This window comes from Ambystoma mexicanum, chromosome 11, assembly GCF_040938575.1.
Source record: "Ambystoma mexicanum isolate Mex_15411 chromosome 11, UKY_AmexF1_1, whole genome shotgun sequence".
Taxonomy (NCBI): Eukaryota; Metazoa; Chordata; class Amphibia; order Caudata; family Ambystomatidae; genus Ambystoma; species Ambystoma mexicanum.
The window spans coordinates 164,867,300-164,889,896 of NC_090934.1; the positions used below are offsets into that span (position 1 = coordinate 164,867,300).

The following is a 22,597-nucleotide window of genomic DNA, read 5'->3' on the forward strand; positions in this document are numbered from 1 at the left end:
GGTTTAGATTCAAATATATCCCAACACAAAAAGAACCCAAACCCTCTTTACACTAAACCCACAGCAGTGTAAATCTACCAAATAAGAAAATGAAAAATGGAGGGGGTTGAAACAATTAAAAGAAAATGCCATAACACGTATGGGTATCCTGGGGGGGTTGCAGGGTGGGCTACTCTCCTCTGGCTGCTGCTTTGCTGTGGCTGGTGCCTGCTGAGACCAGTGTGTCTGTGGCGGCTTCTTGATAGAAGATATTCTTCTGCAAGGTGATGCTGCCTGGGGCTCAGGGTGTAATCCCCCCTCCCCCCGCCCCTCCTAATTGGATGAGGGGGGTTGCGAGTCCCACGACGGTATGCCGTTTCCCCTCTATTCTTATTTGTGCCCAGACAGCCCCCAGCAAAGGATACCAGGCAGGCAGGCAGTCTCAGTGCGTGATGGCGCACAGCTGCCTGCAGGCTGGGCTTGGGTTCTTTTTCTTTTACTCTCTGGGAGCAGCGAATCAGGTTCTGCGGGGCCCGGCGCCCGGCGCCCCTGAAGGCAGTGGGGAGCGTCGCAAGGGCCCTCACTTAACAACTCTAAATGTGGTGACGGTCATAGTGTTTGCATTCCTCTCTTGAGAAGAGGCACCTGGCAGCAGAGAGGTCGCCGCAGGTCTCTGCTGACTCGGGGGTGTCCCGGATGACTTTTCTCCCCACAGTGACCGGGCACACGCACGTTTACCGCAGGAGTCGGGCCCTCCCCTTTGGAAGGGCGTATGGAATGCAGAAGGCAGAGGGACACTTCTCTTCTGGTTCCCACCGCACCTCACGTACCGGAAACTGCGCTGGAAAGATGTGCTCTCCGGAGAGCGCACGTGGGAGACCCACAACACCTTGGTTACCAGTTAGGGCCTAGGCAACGTATGTCCAGGAGCCCCGAGGGGCAGGCTGGCCTTCAGGTTCCCCCTTTGTCACCAGGGTGCTGCAGGGGTCCAAGCAGTGGGCCCCTCTTCTATCTTCACTCCAGGAAGGGCCAGAGGAACAAGGTAGACCACCGACTGCTACAGGACAGGATAATCTGTGCTAGCAACAATCACTTATCTTTTGTGATCCGTGGAAACGGGACAAATACAGGGGAATTACAAGCCCCTCAGGCAGGCCCGACACACCGGACAGGAGCTGCCAAAGCAGCAGACTCTTCCCATGGGGGTAGACCCCTTCGGACGCTCTCAGCATTTTGGTGGGAATGTATTTATAAAGGCAGCTTGTGTCACCTTTAGTCTATGGAGGATCACAGAGTATTCATCCCCAGGACTGCATCAGATTAGAGGAGATGAAAGACTTTAGGCTTTGGAATAAGTCACCAAGTTCTATTCCGGACAGCACAGGTTTTTCCGAAGTTTCAGGCTCCCGTTGAAGAAGCATCCATTCGGGTAGGTGTTGGGTGTGCATTACGGCGAAGTTTCAGTTAGAAGATGCATCGATTTCACAATCACTGACATAGAACAATAAATGAGAAACAATACAGAGGATCTCTTTCTTTTGCCTGTTCCATCAATTTCGCTGTCAACCTGCGCCGGATACAATCCCTTGACACGTGTTGCACCATTCTCCCGCCTACCTAGTCCCCCACCGGAGTTCCAGTTCCACTACTTTGTTTGGTACAATACACCTCTACCACTGGTGGGCTCATCCAGGTAGCTTTAGCAGGACATGGGATAGGGCATTCTGAATTCTCTGGGATTCTAGAATGAGAACGCTAGCTATTTGGAGTTGAAAATTGAAAGAGGGATAAGAGTTTTGCAATTATGCAAAGCAGACACCAACCAATTTCTTGATTGCTGGGATCAAGTAAACGGGGGGGGGGGGGGTTGAATGTGACAGTATTCGAACTTATGAAGGTGGTGGGGGTGAACGGAGGCCAGGACATTTGGCTAAGTAGTCCTCTGTGATTCACAAGAGAACCTGTTGTAGTGGCATTGCAGCCCCATCCTTTCCCACGGCGCTGTCCTATAGGTAGATACTGACTGGAGGCAGCCGACCCTTGACCTGAGGACCAAGTGTTACCCGTTCCATATTGGTTATGTGGGGAACGTGATGCTCTTTTCTCGCGGTTTCTAGCGCCTCAGCTATAGCTTGCCAAACAGGTTGGACTCCTCCACCAGTTTGTTGATAAGAGACGCTGGTGTCTCGGGTTTGAACCCTGAGTTCTTTAGCCAGGCGTGTCTTTTTAAAAGGGGAACCTGGGCTAGAGTCCTCCCTGCTGTCTCTGCAGCGGCTAAGGTGTTCTTAAGGATATTATGATTAACTGGTCTACTCTCTGACACCACCAAGAGCAGACGTGAACGGACCGCTTCGGGGACTTCCTGCAGGCCCTCTTGTAACAGGTTCCACTGTACATCACAATTCTGGCCAACAGCGTGGTATTGTTGGCAATCCTGGTGGAATACGCCACCGCAGTAGTGACCCGTTTCCCTTGGGCATACCGTTTTTTGCAGTCTTTGTCCGGTGTTGCCTCACCCATGGACAAGGGGACCCCTGCTCTCTTTCTTGTCGGAGTGACCACGAGAGAATCCGGGGAGGCATGTCCCCGAATATAGAGGGAGGTCTGTAGGGGAGGGACGAAAACGTTTCTCCACCCGGGGGTTCACAGCCTGTGTCTGTGGAGGTGTTTGTAAAGAAGGGGCAATGCACCTTTTGATGGAGTTTAGTAAAGGGATAGTCTGGCTGGCAGGTGGCTTCGCCTTTAAAATATCCTCCACAAAGTCACGTGGCTATTTGGAAACGTTCTGCTGCCTTCTTCAGAATGGCATTAAATGCCATCAGGTCATCTATGGGAAATGCCTTGCGCTGAGGTGGGAGGCGGGAAGATCCATGCATATAGTGTCAGGATCTGGGGTATTGGTAGGTGACAACCAAGGCGGGCTATCCATCGGTGGTTCATCTCTTCAGTCAGGAGCCTGGTCAGTGTGATCCTCAAAAGGATCATCCTCCTGTAAAAAGGGGTCTTGAGGAACCTCATCCTGATCTGTCAGGTCAAAGACCTCCTCATGAAGAGAGCAGGAGGTCCTCTGGAATTTAGAGACTGAAGGGTAAAGCTCCTCCTCAATAGGCCTTTTGGGCATGGTAAACTTTTCTGAGAAGTCTACAAACTTTGCAAGCCTATACATATACCCCTCAAACCCATCCCTGGTCCATAATGAGGAGCCAGAGGAGTCCAGAGAGGGGAGGGGGGTGGGCTCATCCTGGGGATATACCTGCCTAGAATGTCGAGATTTATCTGAGAGCGTTTTAGATAAGGACTGGGGGCTCTCAGAATAGTCTTCTTGTCGATCCCGACGTGAGGACATGTCTTTCGACCTAGCCTTAGTCTTATTGGCCGCCAAAACAATATTTGCGAGACTCTCACTTAGGTTTGGTGTCTGCAGGAGGGGTTTCGGGTGTTCAAGCGGCTTCGCCATAATTTCAACGCAGCTGGAATCTTAGGCATCAGAGCACTCCTAGGAGGCGTCTCAACGGCCCGCTTACTTTTGGTGCTGATGCGGTTGCAGGGAGGGCTGCCAACCACGTGGATCGGCGGGTGCTGCAGAGGAACTCAAAGTACCCGTTGGTGCCTTAGACCGCCCCGATGAATCTGTCGAGACGGTACTGGTGGTTGTGCGCTTACTCTGTGTAGCGAGTGCATCCCTGTCGCTGGGATGTACATTCCCCATAGCAGAACCATTGTCCCGCCTGCTGGGGCCGGGGATGTACAATTCGGTGCATAACCGCTCTGATGAAAGGTTGATGGCATCCGTATCGGAGCCACGGCCTTCGCTCAACTCCTCGTCACTACAGTGCCTGTGGCGGCGAGGGAGCTACCCTCGGCCTGTATGATGGCGTAGGCCGCCCACCGTTTCATTCAACGCTCCTTGATAGTCTTAGGACGCAAGAACTGACATGACGGACAGGACGCCTCGTGGTTATCGTGAGGGAGACACTTATTGCACCTCCGGTGCATGTCTTTCCAAGGGTACTTGCCTTTACAAGAAGGGCAAAATTTTAAGGGCGTCCTGTCCATAGCTCAGGTGTAGTATAGTGACGGCAAAACCAAAGGGGCAAAGAGAGGGGAAAGGGAAATACATCCTTGAAAGGAATGGAAACCCCCTGCACCCCACTCTCCTTACTGTATAGGCCGGCCAAAGGTCCGGGGATGTCTTCCGATGTGGTTAAGAGGTAGCCGTCGAAGGAACGAATATGAATAAACGACCAGAGGTCATGGGGAAGAATAGATTTTTCTCAATATGCGAGAGCTCTGCATAAGGCGACCAGATAGCTGTGCGGAAAAAAACAATCTGAGGGACCTTGACGCGTGAGGGATTTTGGGTACACTACACGTCACGGTAGGAATCGTGTTACAGGCACGCCCATGTTGACGTCCCCTTTCAATCCTCGAAAGACAAGATGCAATACACTGCAGTTACCACTAGATGTCAGACTATATGCACAGCACGTGATTTTAAGCAGATTCACAAGCATCAGAAATTATTCTATCTGGGTACAGGAAAATCTAGGCTACAGTAACTTCAAAACATGGAGTATTTTTGCACAAAATAATAGGCATTCGAAAAATAAAACAAACAAGTTGACTCTTAATCAGCTCTTCATCTGGAGCATCCAGTCTGTCTGGCCTATACAGACAAATACTACTCTTCAGTGTTGCCTTTGCGAATATGGCACATTAGGGAAAGCCAAACTTCACAGCTTGATTTCCAAAAATAAAGATGGTTCTACTAACACTTATCATGCTTGCTATAAAAGCATGAAAAAGCAAGCGTGATGAGCTGTTATTAAGTGGCTGGCATTTTGATGCAATCAGTCTAGCCCTTTCTTACTGTGGCATGACTTTCCTTGCTGGCGTCAATGATACAGTATTATAGATGCCCAAGAAATAAATCTCCCCTTGTCCACTTCCACCCCACCCCCTACCACCCAAATCAGCCTGCCAGGATGGCACAAACCCAACACAAGCTCACCCATGTTTATTCACACATTCACACAGCATTCATTTAAAAAAAAGGATTCACATACCATTTACATGCTCAAGCACACACCTATTCAGGCATTCAAAATAGCATTCATGCAGCATTCACTCGCTCATTCACACACACCCAACCAACCATACATTAAATACTTGCTCATTCACACATGCATAAAACATATGTGAACACATAGAAAATTACATTTTTCTTCCACTTACCTCTGAGTCAGCGCGTGTCTGAATCCTGCTTCTGAACTCCTCTCTGGATGGCGCGCACAAGAACATAGACCAGGAAGCATAGAACACTTCCTGGTTTCTGCACCAGCGCACAGGAGCCCTGCCTCGGCAATCCTTCAGCTGGCGTGGCAGGGGAGTCACCAGGGTTGCAGCCATGACCGCCAAATGACATCCATGAACTATAACTGGCCTGGCTAAAAATGTATCCGACGATCGTTGGTGCAGTTTTATAAAGATCCCACCAGATCATACGTCACCAAGCGATTTGGGCCCGGTCTTCGATACATTTGAAGGGCTATGCCACATACGATAACTCTGCCCACAAAGGCCAGGGGGATAGACCATGTGGCGGCTCATAATTTGGGTTGATTCATCTATGAATGCCACAACTGGTGTAATCAGTGTTAACAGCAGATATATACCAGAGTTACATATTAAGTTTAACCATGGATTGAAATTGCTTTTAATTAATCTTTATAATAGGATCTTTGCAATAAGCAACAACCAGGAAATGGGTTGAACACATTTTATCTTGTGAAGAAAAGGATTGAAATGCAGAGTAGAGAGGACCCAAGAGAGATGAACATAATTGGGGCAAAGATTGTAATTTACAGGACGAGCCCCTAGATAGGATGGTAGGTGTACTAGAAGAAGAAGATTGGGTTTGGGAGATACCACATTTATCCTCCTGCTTGCTTTACGCCTCCTGAACAAGTGGGATGGTAAGGTTGCAGATACATGTGGCTATTCTAAATCTTTGCTAGAAATTGAATTTAACTAAAAGGTATTACTTTGAAACAGTTTATTGAAAGTTGGGTGTTTGCTTGGGGAAAGTGATGGTTTTGAAATTAGGCCTGGTTTGTTCTATTTTGTGGGAAAGAAAGTTGCGCAGACTAGGATTTTCTTCACATTTCATTGTTAGCTTGGATTTGGCAGCAGAGCGGAGCATCCCTTGTATTACGAAAGAGGGATCATTTGTGAATTACATTATGCTCTAGTCTAGCAACAAAATAGCTTGAATCTGGTTTTAGATGGTGGGAGTGGGACTGATAAATGTGAGACCTTTATATTGGATCGGCCCCAGTCTGTAAAAATTATCCAAACATACATATCTCCAAATCTTGTGCGGGTAGATTGTGAAATCTACTCAAATTAAGGTACCACCCCATCAGAGAAGTGTTACAATTGATACCTGATGGCATTCAATGTTGTACATGTTGGACTGGCTGAGTGAAAAGTGCAGTGCAATCATTGATCATTGCAACAGTCACAGCCAAGCATTTGATGGGGAATTCTTCATCCAATATAGTAGCAGCTGCTGTCAGAGGTCTCACGTGGTTCAGTCTTTTGAGGAGACCACTGAAGAGGTCAGCTGACACTAGTGCCTCACCCATGAGGTCCTGCCACTTGGTTACCTGCTAGAACCTGTCCAACAAGATACGGTCCCATATACTTTAGCTGGCAGGTGGACACATTAATGTGCTCTAAACCTTGCTTCCAGGGGAGTGGGGGGCCAGGGGGGTCACACATGGCCTCAACACAAGATACCATGAATACCCCACAGTGTCCTTTCTATACCCATGTTTCAAGATCAAAATGGCGGATTTTCAGCTGCATGAGAATTGTGAGAACCTCACCTAACAAGACAGTTAAAAGATGCACTGAGGCAGCAGGTGCAAACTAAATTGTGTGAATAACAGAGCAAGGAAACAAATGCAGCAACACCTGTACTCAACACACCACTGGAGATAAAGATCCTTCTGTTCTTCAACATCATGTAGTGCATTTTCTTATCCATCCCTTATTCTACAAACACTGCTGATGATAGCGGTGGGGTGGAACAGAGCCCATTAAATAGTGTCCTCACTTAATCAGGAAGCCTCATTTGGATAGGTCTACAAGAAAGTAAAGCAGACTCATCGGCCCAGTTAGTAGCTGCATATTTAGTGGAGACTTTTTACACAGGTAGGTGTTGAAATTAATTTCCCAAATCAGCCCTTGATGGGTAGATTTTGTTGAGGCCCCCTTCCGTCCCCCCCATTTATGATGAACAGGAACGACACTGGAAGGTTAGCAAAAACCCAATCAAGAATCAAGCTAAACTAGCAGAGCCGTCAAGTCTTAGCCTCAGGAAAAGTGTGAGTATATATACACACACATTCACCATTTGGAGAATAGAATTACATTGAATCAATTTCCAGTGCAATCCAGGTGCTTAGTCAGATGCAAGGAACCAAAAGGCAGCGGCAAAGAACTCGTCCCTCAATCGTAAATAAGTCCAACCATAACATGGTATGGGGCCTTGTGCCCAAAAGTTCCAAAGTATAGCTTCTTCAGGCGAGTCTATTTCAAAATGATACAGTGGGCGGTGATGGATGGTGCTTTTAGAAAGTTCTATCTGTATTTAGTAAAGTTCAGCTAATTACTCAACTCTGTCCTAATCAATAGGGTAGGAAAGGATCCTTTACCCAGGTCCCACCACCAGAGGTCAGGTCAGAGTAGGTTAGGGTCAGGACCTTTCTCCCAATGTTACCCTAATAATCGCGGGGTGAGGGGGAGAGAACAGGGAGGTTAACTTGCCTAATGATGATCTAATGAACAGTGGCACAAGCCCTCCCTTTATCCAAGATTAAGGCTGGGAGCAAGCCCAAGCCCACTAATGCCGAGGATCTGCAACATTCAAACAGCCCTGGGTTCTGAAATCATGGACAACCACTGGTCATCACATCCATCCATCCATCCATCCATCCATCCATCCATCCATCCATCCACAGACTTTCAGGCGCCAGAGGATGTGGACTGGGACCAGACAGTCCCAGCCCCCTCCTCTGGCTCACACACACACACAAAGCCAGCTTGCTCGCGAATGCAGCAGCTTTCGCCGGGAAAGTGGTTTCTATATAAAGCATTTCCTGACCATAGAAAGGCAGGAAGAAGGCCAACACCAATATGGACAAAGAACAAGAGCAACTCTTGTGGTACAGCTATTTTAGGGTGCTAGCCACCTTTAATAACCATTTGCGGTAAATTCAAACATGCATGAGAACAACATCACTGTAAAAATGGCACATCTGCCACTACCTTATCTTAGCCACATTGGTAAAGTAATCAAAAAGCCATTATATAAAGAGTTATAAGGCTATAAGGTATCTGAACTGCACTTCACTGTCAGGTGATGCGTGCAATTGTAAAAATAGAAGAATCCATAAAGGGAGACACAGACAGTCTTTGGGACTAGTCAGTTTCCTCTTAAGAATCAGCATAACAGGCAAGAGCTTTACTGACTGCCCAAGAGCCATGACAGGGTTCAAAACAAGCAAAAAGACTGAGGGTCGCATAGAAATCTATGAAGGGAATGGTGCAAAAGGACAATCTTTCCTAACCGTCGGGAGTATGATCCACTACTGCACTGGTTCTCCAAGCGATTAGTCTGTTGGGACACCTATGCATTTGGTGCACATGCCTATGGGAAATGTATTCACAATATTCAAATCTAAGGCAAAAATTCAAAGATGGTACATTTGACAGAATTCCTAGATTAAACAGAAAAAATGACTACATTAACTGACACATATTATGGTGATGGGATCCTTGACATATTACAGGAGACGTACGTAGATGACCCTATACCCTCTAGCCCTTCTCTACATTATTTCTGTCTGAAGAATTTTAAGAAAAGAAAGAAATAGTATTAGATAGGATCAGATTCCTTTTTGCACAAGGCAAACTCAACAGTGCGCAATGTGTTGATAATGGCCCACAACTTAATGTTCTCATGATTTGTAAGACATGAACCTTGTGGGGGCAGTAGCCTGGCCCCCATGTGCAGGCGTAGGTGGCAGGCATGCACCCATCCCACATATCCACTAGCTGCCTAGAGAAACATGTGCGTACGACTGCGACCCTGCTGCCATGAGCAGGTACAGCTTAACGTGTCAATCACCTGAAATTCTAGTTTCAAAGATAGGCAGGGACCCGACAAGACCAGTCTGACCTGCGCCATTTCTATCACCAGGTGAGACGAGGTGCAGAGGATCCCAAGACTGAATGAATGCGCTTCGGGCAACATCACTCTAAATTAGGGAGGCAATCTACACACTTCTCCATCACTCCTTTCAAATCATTTTACTCAATGGCTCCATATTGAAAGTTAGTACGACTTGTGCCGGTACTGACTAATGCTAGTTGGAATATTTATTTTGGTAAATCATGCATTTCTAAATATTTGAGCTACAATAGGATCCATTTACACTAAAGTTTGTAGCTCAAATATTTAGAAACATTTTTACAGATTTAGTGATCCCCCAGACAACAATTTGATGGCAAACAACACTTACTATACCAATTAGAATTTACACTTGGCAGAGAATTAAAGACTTCTACAAGTTTGTAATCCTATCCTACATCCTCAATATACTTGATGGTATAGTGAGCAGGGGCAGCGGGGGACACCACCGCAGCCCTCCGTTTAAAAAAGAAAAAAAAAAAGAGAAGAAAAGGACCCTGCAGCGCCGGTTCCGGATCACGGAAGTGAAATGGAACTGGCGCTGCAGGAACCCAGCGAAAAGATGAAGGTAAGTGGGGTTTGTTTATATTGGGGGTGTCGGTGTGGGTGGGGGGGGGGGAGTGTTATGGGTGTGTTGTGTGTGTGTGGGTGTGTGAGTTTGTATGTGTGTTCGCATGAGAAAGGTGCAAACTTTTGGTAGTTCGCACCTTTCTCATGCAAACGATTTGCCCGCAGTAATTTCAGCCGTGGGCAAATCACTCGGATTCTGGGAAATTGCTCTGTTCGCTTGGGACAATGCATGCAACCCAGGAATCTTGCGATAGAACTTTAAGAGGGATCACAGATGACTGCAATTATGGTTCATGGTCAGTCTACTCCCTTACTCATTCTGCTGTTGACTGAGCAGACCGTTAAATTAACAATTATTTTTAGTAGTGCACCACCACTATTGGCCTATGTAAGATGTTAGGGTTGATCATGTCAAGGCAGCTCGGCCAGGGGTACAACACCAACACGAGGCAGGGTATAGGGGTGCGTTATGCGCTTCAATACCAAATCTATTTTATAACATAAGGATGCATGTCCTTATGTCAACAATCGTTTCTCACTTACAAAGTGTAATGGGCTCAGAATATTGCAGAACCTTGCTTCAGAACGTGACAAAGAGCAGGTGCAGAAATTGTCCATTCGTGTAACTGGGTCAAATCCTGCATGAAAGCACTATAATACCTTCACAAATAGTGAGTGGAGGGTGGGGGGCTTGAAGAGCACCATATTGTATTAGTATATTAAAGTATGCTACTTCTATAAGTGTCAGTTAGTCATAATGGTTAATCCACATAAAACATGTGACACACTCGCATATATTTTATCAATACATGGCATCAAGGCATGACTCAATATGCAGTGCAGAATAAGTATAACAAATGACAGTGTAATTTGCCGGTTGATTGCTCACTGCTGCGATCTGAGCGTGATCTGCAGGTCGCAGGTTCGAATCCCGGCAAGGTCAACTCAGCCTTTCATCCTTGCGAGGGCGATAAATGAGTACCAATTTCGGTGTGGGTGGTATTGTATGTAAATATGTGCTCAGTAAAGCGCTTTGGATTAAGGGGCTATATAAATAACACATAATTATCTTTAGCATTATTAAAGCATAGTACAATTAATTGGATTATTTATTAGACCTTCTGTATTGTCATCCTAGTAAGAGACATAAAACAAGAAAGGAAAAGAACAAGAGAGAATATATACATAATATATATTAAGCACAAATGGAGTTCAGCAGTAAATTGCTGTTGAATAAAGCATAATCACAAGTGGAGCCAAAATGGGTAAACCAATTAACAATAATAGACAGAGGGTATAATCATAGAACCTATGAAGGTCACTATCAATATTCCGACCGCTGAGTGTTAGGGTATCTAGTCGGTGTATCCATTTCCTTTTGTACCCGATAAAACATTCCTCATTACTTAGCAAAAATGGGAAAACTTACCGGAAAAAACGTAGAGATAGTAAAATTCAACTGACACCCACATTGTTGGGCCCCTACACAGTTGGAGCAGGGCGCTGTGGATCCATTAGTCCCAGTATAGTCCAGCTGAAAGAAACACAAATGGGAAAATACATTTAAACTTTCATCCGAAACAGGACTTCCGACCTGAAAATTTGACAATTAGAAGCCCACTTTCATGCAAAGTGTGCCCATTCAGGTAGTCATTTAAACACGCAATATGCTTTCCCTTTGGGCACATAGCCACAAACCTCTACCAATGCAGTTGCTCAAGTATATATGTAGAACACATGGGACATTCCATATGTATTTAGCGGGCGGGACGGGGGAACGACTGCAGGCATTTGTTATCTGCATAATATGACCTTAATGACTTCTCAAACGGTGTAAAGGATTTTTAGCATGGCACATTACTGAAACACAAATCTTACCTTTTTTTTTTTTTTTTTTTTTTTTTTTTACACAGAGATACCCCTCTTCGTTAGCTGCTCCTTGAACAGGATTTCTGGTTCTCAGATGGTTTTTATTTATGGTTGGACTTCGATTTTCTAAGGGAGCTCATTATGACTATTTCTCAGTTTATGTTTTCCCCTTTGTACTGTACAATTTGGCTGAATTGTACCTTCAGGAGGTTTTCCTCTTAAGATTTGCACTCCCAAGGAGGACTCCTTTCTGTGGGCACTTGAATTGGACATTACATCCCCTTACACAAGACATTCAGAGCAATGATCTTAGCAGTTATACATGCAGGGACCCTTCTGGAGTCCCTGGATGCATTTTAGTTGAAATTCTCTTACAATTCCTAAAAGAGAAAGAATAGGCCTGGAAAAAAATCTAAAACCCCATTATCAAATAGTAAAATTGCTAATTGAGGTATTTCCTTTAGAACTTTTGTGAAGGCGTGTGGTGGACTTTACATTCATGCTACAGCAGTCTTTCTTTCATCCCTCTATTGATGAGGGTTTGTCTCCCGGATTACGTGCCAAAATCTTTGAGGATTTGCATGGGTTTTTGGAACCCAATCATGCAGATTCCTTTTTGAAACAATGAATGCTTCTCATCAGAGTTGGTATGCTCTGCGCGTCTAGGCGTGGGGATTCCAAACAGTTTGCAAGGGCTTCGTCAGCACCTGTTTGCATGCAATCTGGCATAAATTAGCAGGTTTATGAGACTACGGCAGGGAATCCGTGTGCTATATACATACGGCACACATTTGAATCCCATTAACATAGATATTTGTAGCCAACACTGTTGTTCACTTAGCTATGTGTTACCTGTAAGTCAACGATCATTAAATGTAGTTACAACCTCAAACAGCTACTCAGGGGAAACAGGGGAGATAAAGGGGATGAACTTCCTTGACTGAATTCCCTATTTTCATTTGTTTATATTCCACCTGAAATATTGTGATACAGCCTACCACTATTTAACTAACATGGTTCTGCCTGGAGTGGGTTTTGAAAGATGTCAAAGCAAGTATACAGCTTACCAATACCGATCGTCAAGCCTTAGAATAAAACGGTATGTTCTTCCCGCTAACGTCCACTCTGGCCATCTCGGAGGCAAGCACTTCAGAACAGTGGGAAAACATGGGATTATGGAATCTGAACATCATTTTAGGGGATAATGAAAGCATTTAAATGCATTCTAACTGCTCTCCGGCTGACTGACAAAGGATTGTCCATTAAACCTATATTGAATCAGCTTTTTCTGTAGGCCCATTGCCAAACAGGCATCGAAAATCTTTAGTAACCCTGATCATTAAGCATTTAGTTGTTATGCTAAGCGTAGTCTCCCTACTACAGAGCTTAACCTGTTTACCTGAGGTCTGTCCTCCACAGACTAATGCCTACATGTTTCACACAGTAAATAAACATGGGTGCCCAACATGCCGCTCTATCTTCCTCTCTACTAATAAATAATCAAACAAAACCTCAAACTCCACTCATAAAATTAGGGGCAGCCTTTCCCTTCCTCTTGTTTTTTATGGCTGAACAGCTCAAATGAAAAACAGAAATGCAGAGGCGGAGCTTGGAGGATGAAATGGAATGCTATTTTTCTGGTTGTTTCTACTCTTCTGTCGCAAATTCTGCTTTTCCCCTTTCTGCTTTTATTAGTTTGAGCCATTAGGCACCACCTATAAGCCGAATCTATGCATTAGAGTACACATAGGGAGAAATGACATATGAGGAGGGACACAAAGCTTGAAGGGGTTTGGTAATTTGCCAATCCATTGATTGTCCCATGGCCATGCTAATCCCAATGGCCATTCCCACTCAGTTCCTGCCGAAAACACCACCTCATGGGTACTCGCCAAGCTCATTTTAATCAAGCCTCATCATCCAACTTTGCACTCGAAATGCCTGCCAGTGTTTTTCAAAGCAGTCTTATGAGAGTTAATTGGAGTTGTAAATCTGCTAATGGTGCAATAAAAATGTCTTAACCAGGTCTGCCTTCAGCCACTCGATTTATAAGCACCATGCATGTCCTTCACTGAAGTCTTGTTAAAAATAAGCAATGGCAAAGCCAACAGTTTTGGTCTGTGTATAATTATTAGACGTTTGCCAGCCACTGCTGTTAGGTGCCTATTTTGCACCAGTTACCATCGATGGGCAGTTAATACCACTACAGCAGTGCTTGGCAAGTGCCTTTCCCATGACTACACAAAGCCCAAACGGTTGGCATTGCCAATGCTCACTTTTCATAATGTATGATGGCTAGTCAAAGGGATGGCATTTTTAAAGTTTTAGTAATGGGCTTGCCAGTAATGAATTTTACAAGATACAATGGATTGCGGAAGGAAATTTAATAAATCAAGGCTCACAATACGCTCATATCAATATGTGGTCATGGAACAGAACACCTGGTGATAAGAAGGAGGTGGCTACAGGCCTAGCAATTCCATCCAAGACTAGAGGGATACTTTGATAACTTTGCAACCAAGTAAATCAACTGTATGACGAAAGCATGACCGCAAACAGACTGAAACTGAACCTTGTGAAAGCGGAGATCATTTCATTCAACCCTGAATGGTCCATCATCCTGGAGCCAAAAACATTGGTACTCAATCCCTGGGGCATTTCCCCACCACAGTACAAAAAGTCAGCAACTTGGGGCCACTCGCCAATTCAAAACTCACATTTGATCCTAAAAACAGTTTGTTCGCTGGAAACGGGTTATTCTCCCTCGGAACATTCCACTGCTTCATGGACTTCTCCACAAATAACCACAAAATAACCATTCTCTTTGCATTCATCGCATCATGTCCCATCTATTGAGGCACCATCTTAGAATACCCAAACCAAAATGTGCAGCTTTCCGCTGGGCCAAAATGTGTCGGCCCACCACCTCTTCCAGCGAAGAGGCCAGGATCATAATTCTCCAGCAATCGACCCCTCGGTCGTCTTCCCACCCCAGAGGGAGCTTATTTCAAATCCTTATACACCGTCCACGGCACGTGCCCTTAAGAGATTCCTTTACAAAGCTCCAAAGGCACACAACTAACAGAAATACTTGTTCCACCCAAAGCCTGTCTCACAAGGCAAGGAAGGCGTGCATTCACAATTCAGGCTAGGTACCTCTGGAACTCGCTTGGGGCACACCTGCGCAAATTGAATAATCACCCAGCCTTGCAGCAGTGTTTAACAAGACTCTCCTCATGGTCCAAATATATGAATAAATAAAAGAACTCTGCTCGTGATTAGGTTTCCAGTTCCCGCCAAATTGCAGAGTGGCTGGCATGAACCGAGCCCGCTCCTGCAACATCTCCGGTAACGTGGTAACAATCGGACCATTTCAGTCCATCCTCTTGAATTAAACACAAAGGGTAGTACATGTTAGGGAGAATTTTTAGTTTAGTGCTAAATTCCTTCCGCCTTAGAGACCCCCAGCTCTTTTGCTGAACTTTGGGACTTTGTACTTTTAATTCTATGTGTTTTCTGTGTTTCTTTTGACTTTGGAGTCTGACAAACTCCATATGTGTCACACAGCTCCTTCAGTGCAGTGGCACAGGGAAGTCTCTTAGATTTCCCAAAGGTTTAAATACCTTCTCTTGGATAAACTACTGTTTCCAAGAGCAGTAAAGTAAAAAAAATTTTTTTGTAAACTCTTTTTATTGATTTTCACAAAATAACAAGCAAACAATCCCCTCCCCCTCCCCCCCCACCCCCCCATGTCCCCCCCTCTCGGCAACAAGCTAATCCCCTTCACCCATCGACCAGTTTAGAAAAAAAAAAAAAACCCACAGTCATTGCAAATCCAGAAGCCTCAGTCGCTGTGGGCACCACATCACCTTATAATCGTCTTTAAGAACCTGCAGTAGTTCCCCCCCAGTCTGCCGCGAAGCTCTCGGCCTTGTTGTCCATGGCATAAGTCGCCCATTCCAGAGCCACTATCTCCCACAGTTTTCGGAACCAGTCCTGTATCTTGGGAACCTCTGAGCCTTTCCATCTCTGGGCTATTAGCTGCATAGCGGCAAGAGTCGTAATAACGATAGCTTTTTCTCTTCCTCTAGGTTCACCTGCCTCAGAGTCCACCCAGCCACCCAAGAGAATGTGCGCTGGAGTCCTCCCGTCCCCCAGCCCAAAGGCCAGTCCCTGTGCCTCCCTCACCTCCCCCCAGAACGATGTTAGCTTGGGGCAGTCCCACCAAATGTGCTCCGCGGAGCCCGCCATCCCGCAGCCCCTCCAGCACAACCTCGACACAGTAGGAAAAAAATCTATTGAGCCGGGCAGGGGTGTAATGCCACCTAAACATGATCTTATACCATGTCTCTTGTAGTTGGGGCGCCTTGACCAGTTTAGGAATTCTCCTCCACAACTTCCCCCAGTCCGTCCGGCAGATCCGGCGTCCGAGAGCCCCCTCCCACTCTCGCATGTATGCCCATTGGACCCCCTCATTAGTGCCAGCCAGAGCCTTATAAATGTTGGAGATGAGGCCTCTCGCCCCGTCATTCGTGAGCAGGAATTTTTCAAAGGGCGTCAGGTCCCTTGTCGCCGCTTTCTTGATCCCTGGGTAGAGAACCCAATGGCGAATCTGAGCATACCTCAACCTCTCTCTTTCTTGTACTGCAAAGTGCTTCTTACAGTCGTTAAACGATAACACTTCCCCTCCAGAAAACATATTGCACAATTTCCGACAGCCCCCTTCCTGCCAATTCGCAAAAGCTCCTTTCTCCACTCCCGGGGAAAAGTCCCCGTTGCCGAATATGGGGGTGAAGGGAGACTGGAATGTGGTAATCCCTTCTAATTTCACTAGCCTATCCCAAGTGTCAGTCATCAGTTTGGTGATGGTGCTCTCGTAAAGATGACCCGGTCTGTGTTGCTTCGGGAGCCACATTACTTCCGCTAGGTTTCGGTGTGCTACGGCCCTATCCATCCGCACCCACAATTTGTCCCGCGTTCCTTCCTCCCCCTTCAACCATTCCCTAATAATTCGCAGCTGGGATGCCTCATAATAACGTCTAAAATTCGGCAATGCTAGACCTCCCGCACTCTTCGATGCCATCATAATTCGGGTTCCCATCCTAGGCCTTTTGCCTTCCCAGATGAATTCCCTGGTCAGGGTTTCCAGTTCCTTGAAATAACTAGCCGGCACAGGAAGCGGGACAGCTTGGAATAGGTACAAGAGCCGTGGAAGTGTAACCATTTTAACCGCGGCTATCCGCCCCAACCATGAAACCCTCAACTCTCTCCACTTCAGGAAATCCCTCTTAATAGCCTTAAGAAGCGGAGGGAAATTAGCCCGAAACCATCCAGCCAGGGTAGCCGTAATTCTCACCCCTAGGTAACGAATCCCACCCGGGCTCCACAGAAAGCCAGTAGCCGCCCGCAAACTCTCCCTTTCCGCTGGTCCGCGCGTTAAGTTCAGGACCTCGGATTTGTTGGCGTTCATTTTCAAACCCGAGGCCGAACCAAAGGTCTCTAAAAGGGCCACGCTAGCCTGCAATGAATTCCGAGGGGCTGTGAGCATGAGCAGCATGTCATCAGCAAAGGCTGCTACCCTAAGCTGCTCCCCTCCAAATGGAATCCCCTGGATGTCCCTTGCCTCCCGAATGGCCTGGAGAAGTGGCTCCAAATAGAGCGCAAATAGTATTGGGGAAAGGGGACATCCTTGCTTTGTCCCCCTCTGCAGAGATATTTTCCTAGAGGCACTCCAGTTCACAATTACTCTGATGGAGGGCGCTTGATAATTAGCCTTGACCAACGTCAGAAAGTCCCCACCAAGCCCCATTTTTTCCATTGTCTGAAAAAGGAAGGACCACTCAACGCGGTCAAAAGCCTTCTCTGCGTCCAGAGCTACCAGGACTGCGGGGGTGTGCGTTTTCTGGACCTTCTCGACTACATGGGCCACTCGACGAATGTGGTCCGCAGTTTGTCTGCCCTTGATAAACCCAGCTTGATCAGGGTGTATCAGGTCCGGGAGGACAGAGTCAAGCCTATTGGCCAGGATCTTAGTGAAGATCTTAGCATCTAAATTAATCAGCGCTATGGGGCGATATGAAGCTCCGTCTTCTGGGTTTTTATTGGGCTTCAAGATTTGGTGACTTTGGCCTCTTCCATGGAGGGCGTGATTTTGCCCGAGAGGCGAAATGAGTTAAATAACGAGGTGAGGTGTGGGGTTAATTGCACACTGAACAGTTTATAAAAGGCGGCCGTATAACCGTCTGGGCCTGGGGCCTTACCTGGCGGCAGGGCCCTTATCACCCCCCGCACCTCGTCCTCTACAATTTCTCGATTGAGGACTTCACGTACCACACTGCTAATTTCCCTTAAGTGGACCTTCTGGAGGAAGTCCTCCTGTTTCTCACTTGGGGGATGCTGGGTGGCATAGGAGTGACTCATAGTACTCGGCAAAAGCTTCCTGGACCCCTTCCTGGTCCGAGACCCGCTCCCCCGCTGGCAACCTTAACGCCGTAATTGCATTTCTCGCCCTTTTACCACTCAGTAATCGCACCAGCAGGGCGCCGGATTTATTGGCCTTTGCGTAATACTGTTGACGCACCGACAGCAAGGCCCCTTCTGCCTTCTTAGTGCGCAGAAGTTCCAGCTGCCCAACAGCCCTTCTATATTCCCGCATTGCTCTGCGAGAGGGAGTGTCCCCAGCCGCCTGCCTAGCCACCTCCACTTCAGCTTCTAACTGCGATTCCAACACTTGCGGTTGTTTCACCCGGTGGGTGGATAGCGCTATTAATTCTCCCCTAAGAGTGGCCTTAAAGGCATCCCACCGCACGTCTTCCCCAGTATCCTCCCTCTTGTTGGTGTCAAAAAAGAGCTTAATCTTCTCTTCAATATCTTTCCTGATTACTGGATCCCTCAAGATGGCCGCAGGGAGTTTCCAACCCCAGATTCCCTTTCTTCTCTGACCCACATCCATCACTAAGGAGACTATTTTATGGTCCGCAATCCCCATCGGCCCCGTGCAGACTTCCCGAATCGCTCCAACTAATGCAGCCGAAACCCATATATAATCAATTCTAGATTGCGAACCATGGACGCCCGACAGGAAAGTATGGCCTTCCTCATCACCCCTAAGCTCCCTCCAAGCGTCACGTAACCCCATCCTACCGACCCTTTCTTTCAAATCAGTTGACATTATAGCTCCTCCTCCCTCCCTGCTACCTCCTGTTCTATCCTTGCCCTTATCCCAGGCAATGTTGAGATCACCAAGAAGAACAATATGACCCCACTAGAACTCTTCCAGCAGCTCCAAGACCCACCGCAGAAAGGGATCCTGGCCCGAGTTGGGAGCGTATACTACCGCTATTGTCAGAGGGACCCCTTGACCCTTCCCTTTAGCTATGATATACCTCCCTTCCTTGTCTCTAAGCACTCCCTCGAGTTTGAAGTCTACCGTATTCCTAATTGCCAGGGCTACCCCCCTAGCTTTGCAGTGGCTCGAGGCGTGCAAAATCTGATCAAAACCCTGCAGTCTCCCCTGCCCTAAGTCCCTGTGAAGTAGATGCGTCTCCTGGAGCCCCATAATATCTGGCTTCTCCTTTTGTGTGAAGTGCTCCAACTTTTTCCTTTTGAGGGGGGTATTCAACCCCCGAACATTATGCGTTAGCCACCTAAGGGAACCCTCAGTAGAGAAAAATCGCTGAAAGCAGGGGGAGTCAGCTAAGACACCCTATAGAGGCCCACCACCCCTTTCTCCATACGTCAAATCAAGGCTGCATAGGAGAAGCACTGTTTGTATCGCCGGGAGCTCCCTCCCTCGGCCGAGTGTTTCCCCTGGTGCCTCTTCTCCTCCTTTCTCGGACCGTCGTCCAGTCCCAGGGCCTCGAGCCGGAGCGGCCACTCGTGCCCGGAATTCCCGCACTCGGGGGGGGGGGGGGGGGGTGGGGGGGGGGAATCCTCCAATTCGATGTGAAGCAGAGCAGCCCCTTCCTGGAGGGATGAAATTCGCCTCTGGGACCCCTCCCAGTCAAAGAGCAAGCCAAAGGGAAAGGTCAACCTGTAGCGAATCGATCTCTCATTGAGGACCTTTACCACCGGGCCCATCAGTCGCCTCTTTAGGAGAGTGCTGTTCACCAAATCTTGAAGGAGAGCGATCCTCTGACCCTCAAACATAATTGGCTCTCGTAGTCTCGCCTCTCTGAGAACCGCTTCCTTCTGGGCATATCGAGCAAAAGCGGCTAGGACATCCCTTGGTTTCGCCGCCTGGCCTTTGATCAGTCGACCGGTTCTGTGCACTCGATCTAGCTCCACCGTTTCCGGGCAGCCCGTGCCCAATATGTCAGCAAAAATACCCTGGATCACTGCTTTCAAAGACTTATGTGACACCGATTCAGGTAGCATTTTGACCCGAATGTTGACCCTGCGAGACCTATTTTCCAGGTCTTCCACTTGAAGTTCAAGATTCCTGGTGGCGACATCCAGCCTCTCTATAGCTTCACTATTTGCCGCGTTCTCTCTATCCGCCTCTTGGAGACCTTTCTCCAGGATGTCAGTCCTCTCCCCCAGTTGACGCATCTCCTGCTTTAACTCCCCCACAGCTTCGCTCAAGTCTGTGCGCAACAGCTGAAATTGCTCTTGAAAACTCTTAGTCAGATTTGCCTGCAGGGAATTCAGTTCTCTGAGGAACTCCCGCTTGGGCATATTTGCCAAGTCCTCTGCCTGCCCTGGAGCGGAGTCTTCGCCTGCTGCTCCGCCCCCCCCCCCCTCCCGAGGACCCAGACCCCTCCTTCAGGCTTTGTGCCGACCACATGGCGCGTAGAGTACCGGTGCTGTCTCCAGAGGTCTGCGAGTGCCTTCCCTTTCTGCCCTTGGGCCTTGTGGTCATGCTGAGAAAATCTCCTCTGGGGGGGCAGCTCAGGTTCTCGTCCGACTCCCTCCCGGCCTTTAACCAAGGACAAACGCTGGCCCCAGGATCACTCACGCAGCCTCACTTCATCCCCCGATTGCCAGAGGATCCACACAATCCAATCTCCTGGATCTGCACCGAGGTGCCCCTCTATATCTCCCATTGGGGGGGTGAGATGCTCCTCACTGCGCTGGCCGCACTCCCAATGACAACTTGCGGGCCCTCCCGCGCCCCGCTAGGCCCTGGGGGTGAGCGATGTCCTCCGGGCCCTTCTTCCACCCCCGGGGGTAGCGGGGAGCAGGTCCTAAATTCGCCCGCGGATCTAGGCAGGCAGGTCAACCGCCTCACGTCCCCTCGCCCAACACTTTAGGGGTACACCACCTCCAGACGCCGCCCCGGGGCCCTCACCTGGTGGCTGATTGTGTCCTCCTCTCACAGGGCACTCCCTCCAGTAGGAGCCGGGCAGGAATGCCCCCACTCCCCGCCGCCGCCTCCTCCGGGCTCTCCTCCTTCAGCATGCCACGTAGCCCCTGGTCGCGGGGGCTGCTCCCCACCGGGCCCGCCACCGGATTCGGTCTCCCCAGGATGCTTCTGCTCTCTGGTGTCCCTCTCTCTGGTGAGCGGCGGCGATGAGGGCGAGACGAGCCTCCCCCAGGCTGCAACGCTCCTCCACGGGTCAAGCCCCGCTGCCGTGCCCCCCACGGGAACAGGCCCACGGCGACTCCTCACGATGCGGCGCTGCCTCCCCCAGGCTCCAACAACAGCGCGCCGCAGACATATGGTCCCGCGGCGGCCGCCCCAGCAGCTCCTTCTCCGCTCGTCGGACGCGGCGGCGCACTCCCACCCGCGCGGTGGCTCCGACTCTACACACGCCGCCAACTTTCTCCGACTCCCCCAGAGTTTCGTGGGGGGTCCAAGCAGCGCCCGCACAGGTCCGTCGAGGGGGTGGTGGGCACCTTCCCTTCAGCCGGGTCCAGGGAGCGCCATCAGCACAGCTACTCCGTGCTGGCTGCCATCTTGGAATCAGTAAAGTAAAATTGACTTTACTTAACTTTCTAGACCCAGCACACACTATCTTACCATAGAGTGATGGAGGGGTTACGTAGTATCCCCTTTGTCTAGTTTCTGACGTAACATTTCTTAGGTTACCCCTTTCTACAATTAATGGCTGGTGGCAGTGGTTTACCTTTTTACTACCATTGTGTTTTTTTTTACCAAGGGCTGCGTTCACAGCTGCAGTAAGGCACCCATGGGTGCCCATTTCGTCAAAATGGCCCAGTCTTCTTTTTTCTGCATTTCTTGTTGGAAAGGTCCTTCTTGAGATTTATTCTGTGCGCCAAACCAGGATTGGTCTCTTTGTTCGTTTTGTCTTTGCCGGAATTCACAAGTGAAGGCCGCCTCTGGCTCCAGTATGTCTGGTAGGGGCAGGAGGTGAGGGAGGTACCCGAAAACTTCCTGTGCTTGAACCCCTTGGTTACAGGGAATGCACCCAAAGGTGATTGGCCGGCTGGCTGTCCGGTAAGGACAGCCACCCTGCTGTGTGATTGACAGCTAGGCTGGAATGAATGGGAGAAACCTGCATAAAAGGAGAGGCTTTTTGGCTTGGAAGGCTGAGTCGACCACTGGACGAAGGAATCCGAATAAGAACTTGGAAGCGATGCCTGTGCAACTCCTGGACAGTGTGTTGCCTGGTGAAGCCCTGCTGCTGAAGCTCCGAATTCACCTCAGCTAGAGAAGCCCTGCAAGGACGACTTCTCCCTTTGAATTGGTGGGACCAATCAACTCCAAAGTAAGCCCATCCTCTCAAAGCTGGTTGTATTTCTACTGATGCTGCTACAGGGACCAAAGTGCCAGGGAGAGGAACACCAGATTGTGTGCGTTGTCAGACCCGAGTGCTAGGAAGATCTTCCGGACTTCCCTGATGCAGGACTGACCAAGCCTGAGCCACCTAAACAGAGTTCTGGACTCCAGAAGCAAGGAAAGTCTGAAGTGGTATCCGAGAACTGCAGTGTTGCTATTTGGTGTCAGACGCAAGGAGC

General features: G+C 48.3%; 1 protein-coding gene across 2 annotated transcripts in view; it reads right to left on the bottom strand.

Annotated features, from left to right (window-relative positions):
- TMEM30B (transmembrane protein 30B) overlaps positions 1-22,597 on the bottom strand; it is a 270,478-nt gene that overhangs the window by 180,111 nt on the left and 67,770 nt on the right. For both annotated transcript variants that reach the window (XM_069622706.1, XM_069622707.1), the window contains exon 3: positions 11,238-11,342. In XM_069622706.1, coding sequence (XP_069478807.1) covers positions 11,238-11,342 — 105 coding nt within the window. The remainder of the gene's footprint in view (positions 1-11,237; positions 11,343-22,597) is intronic.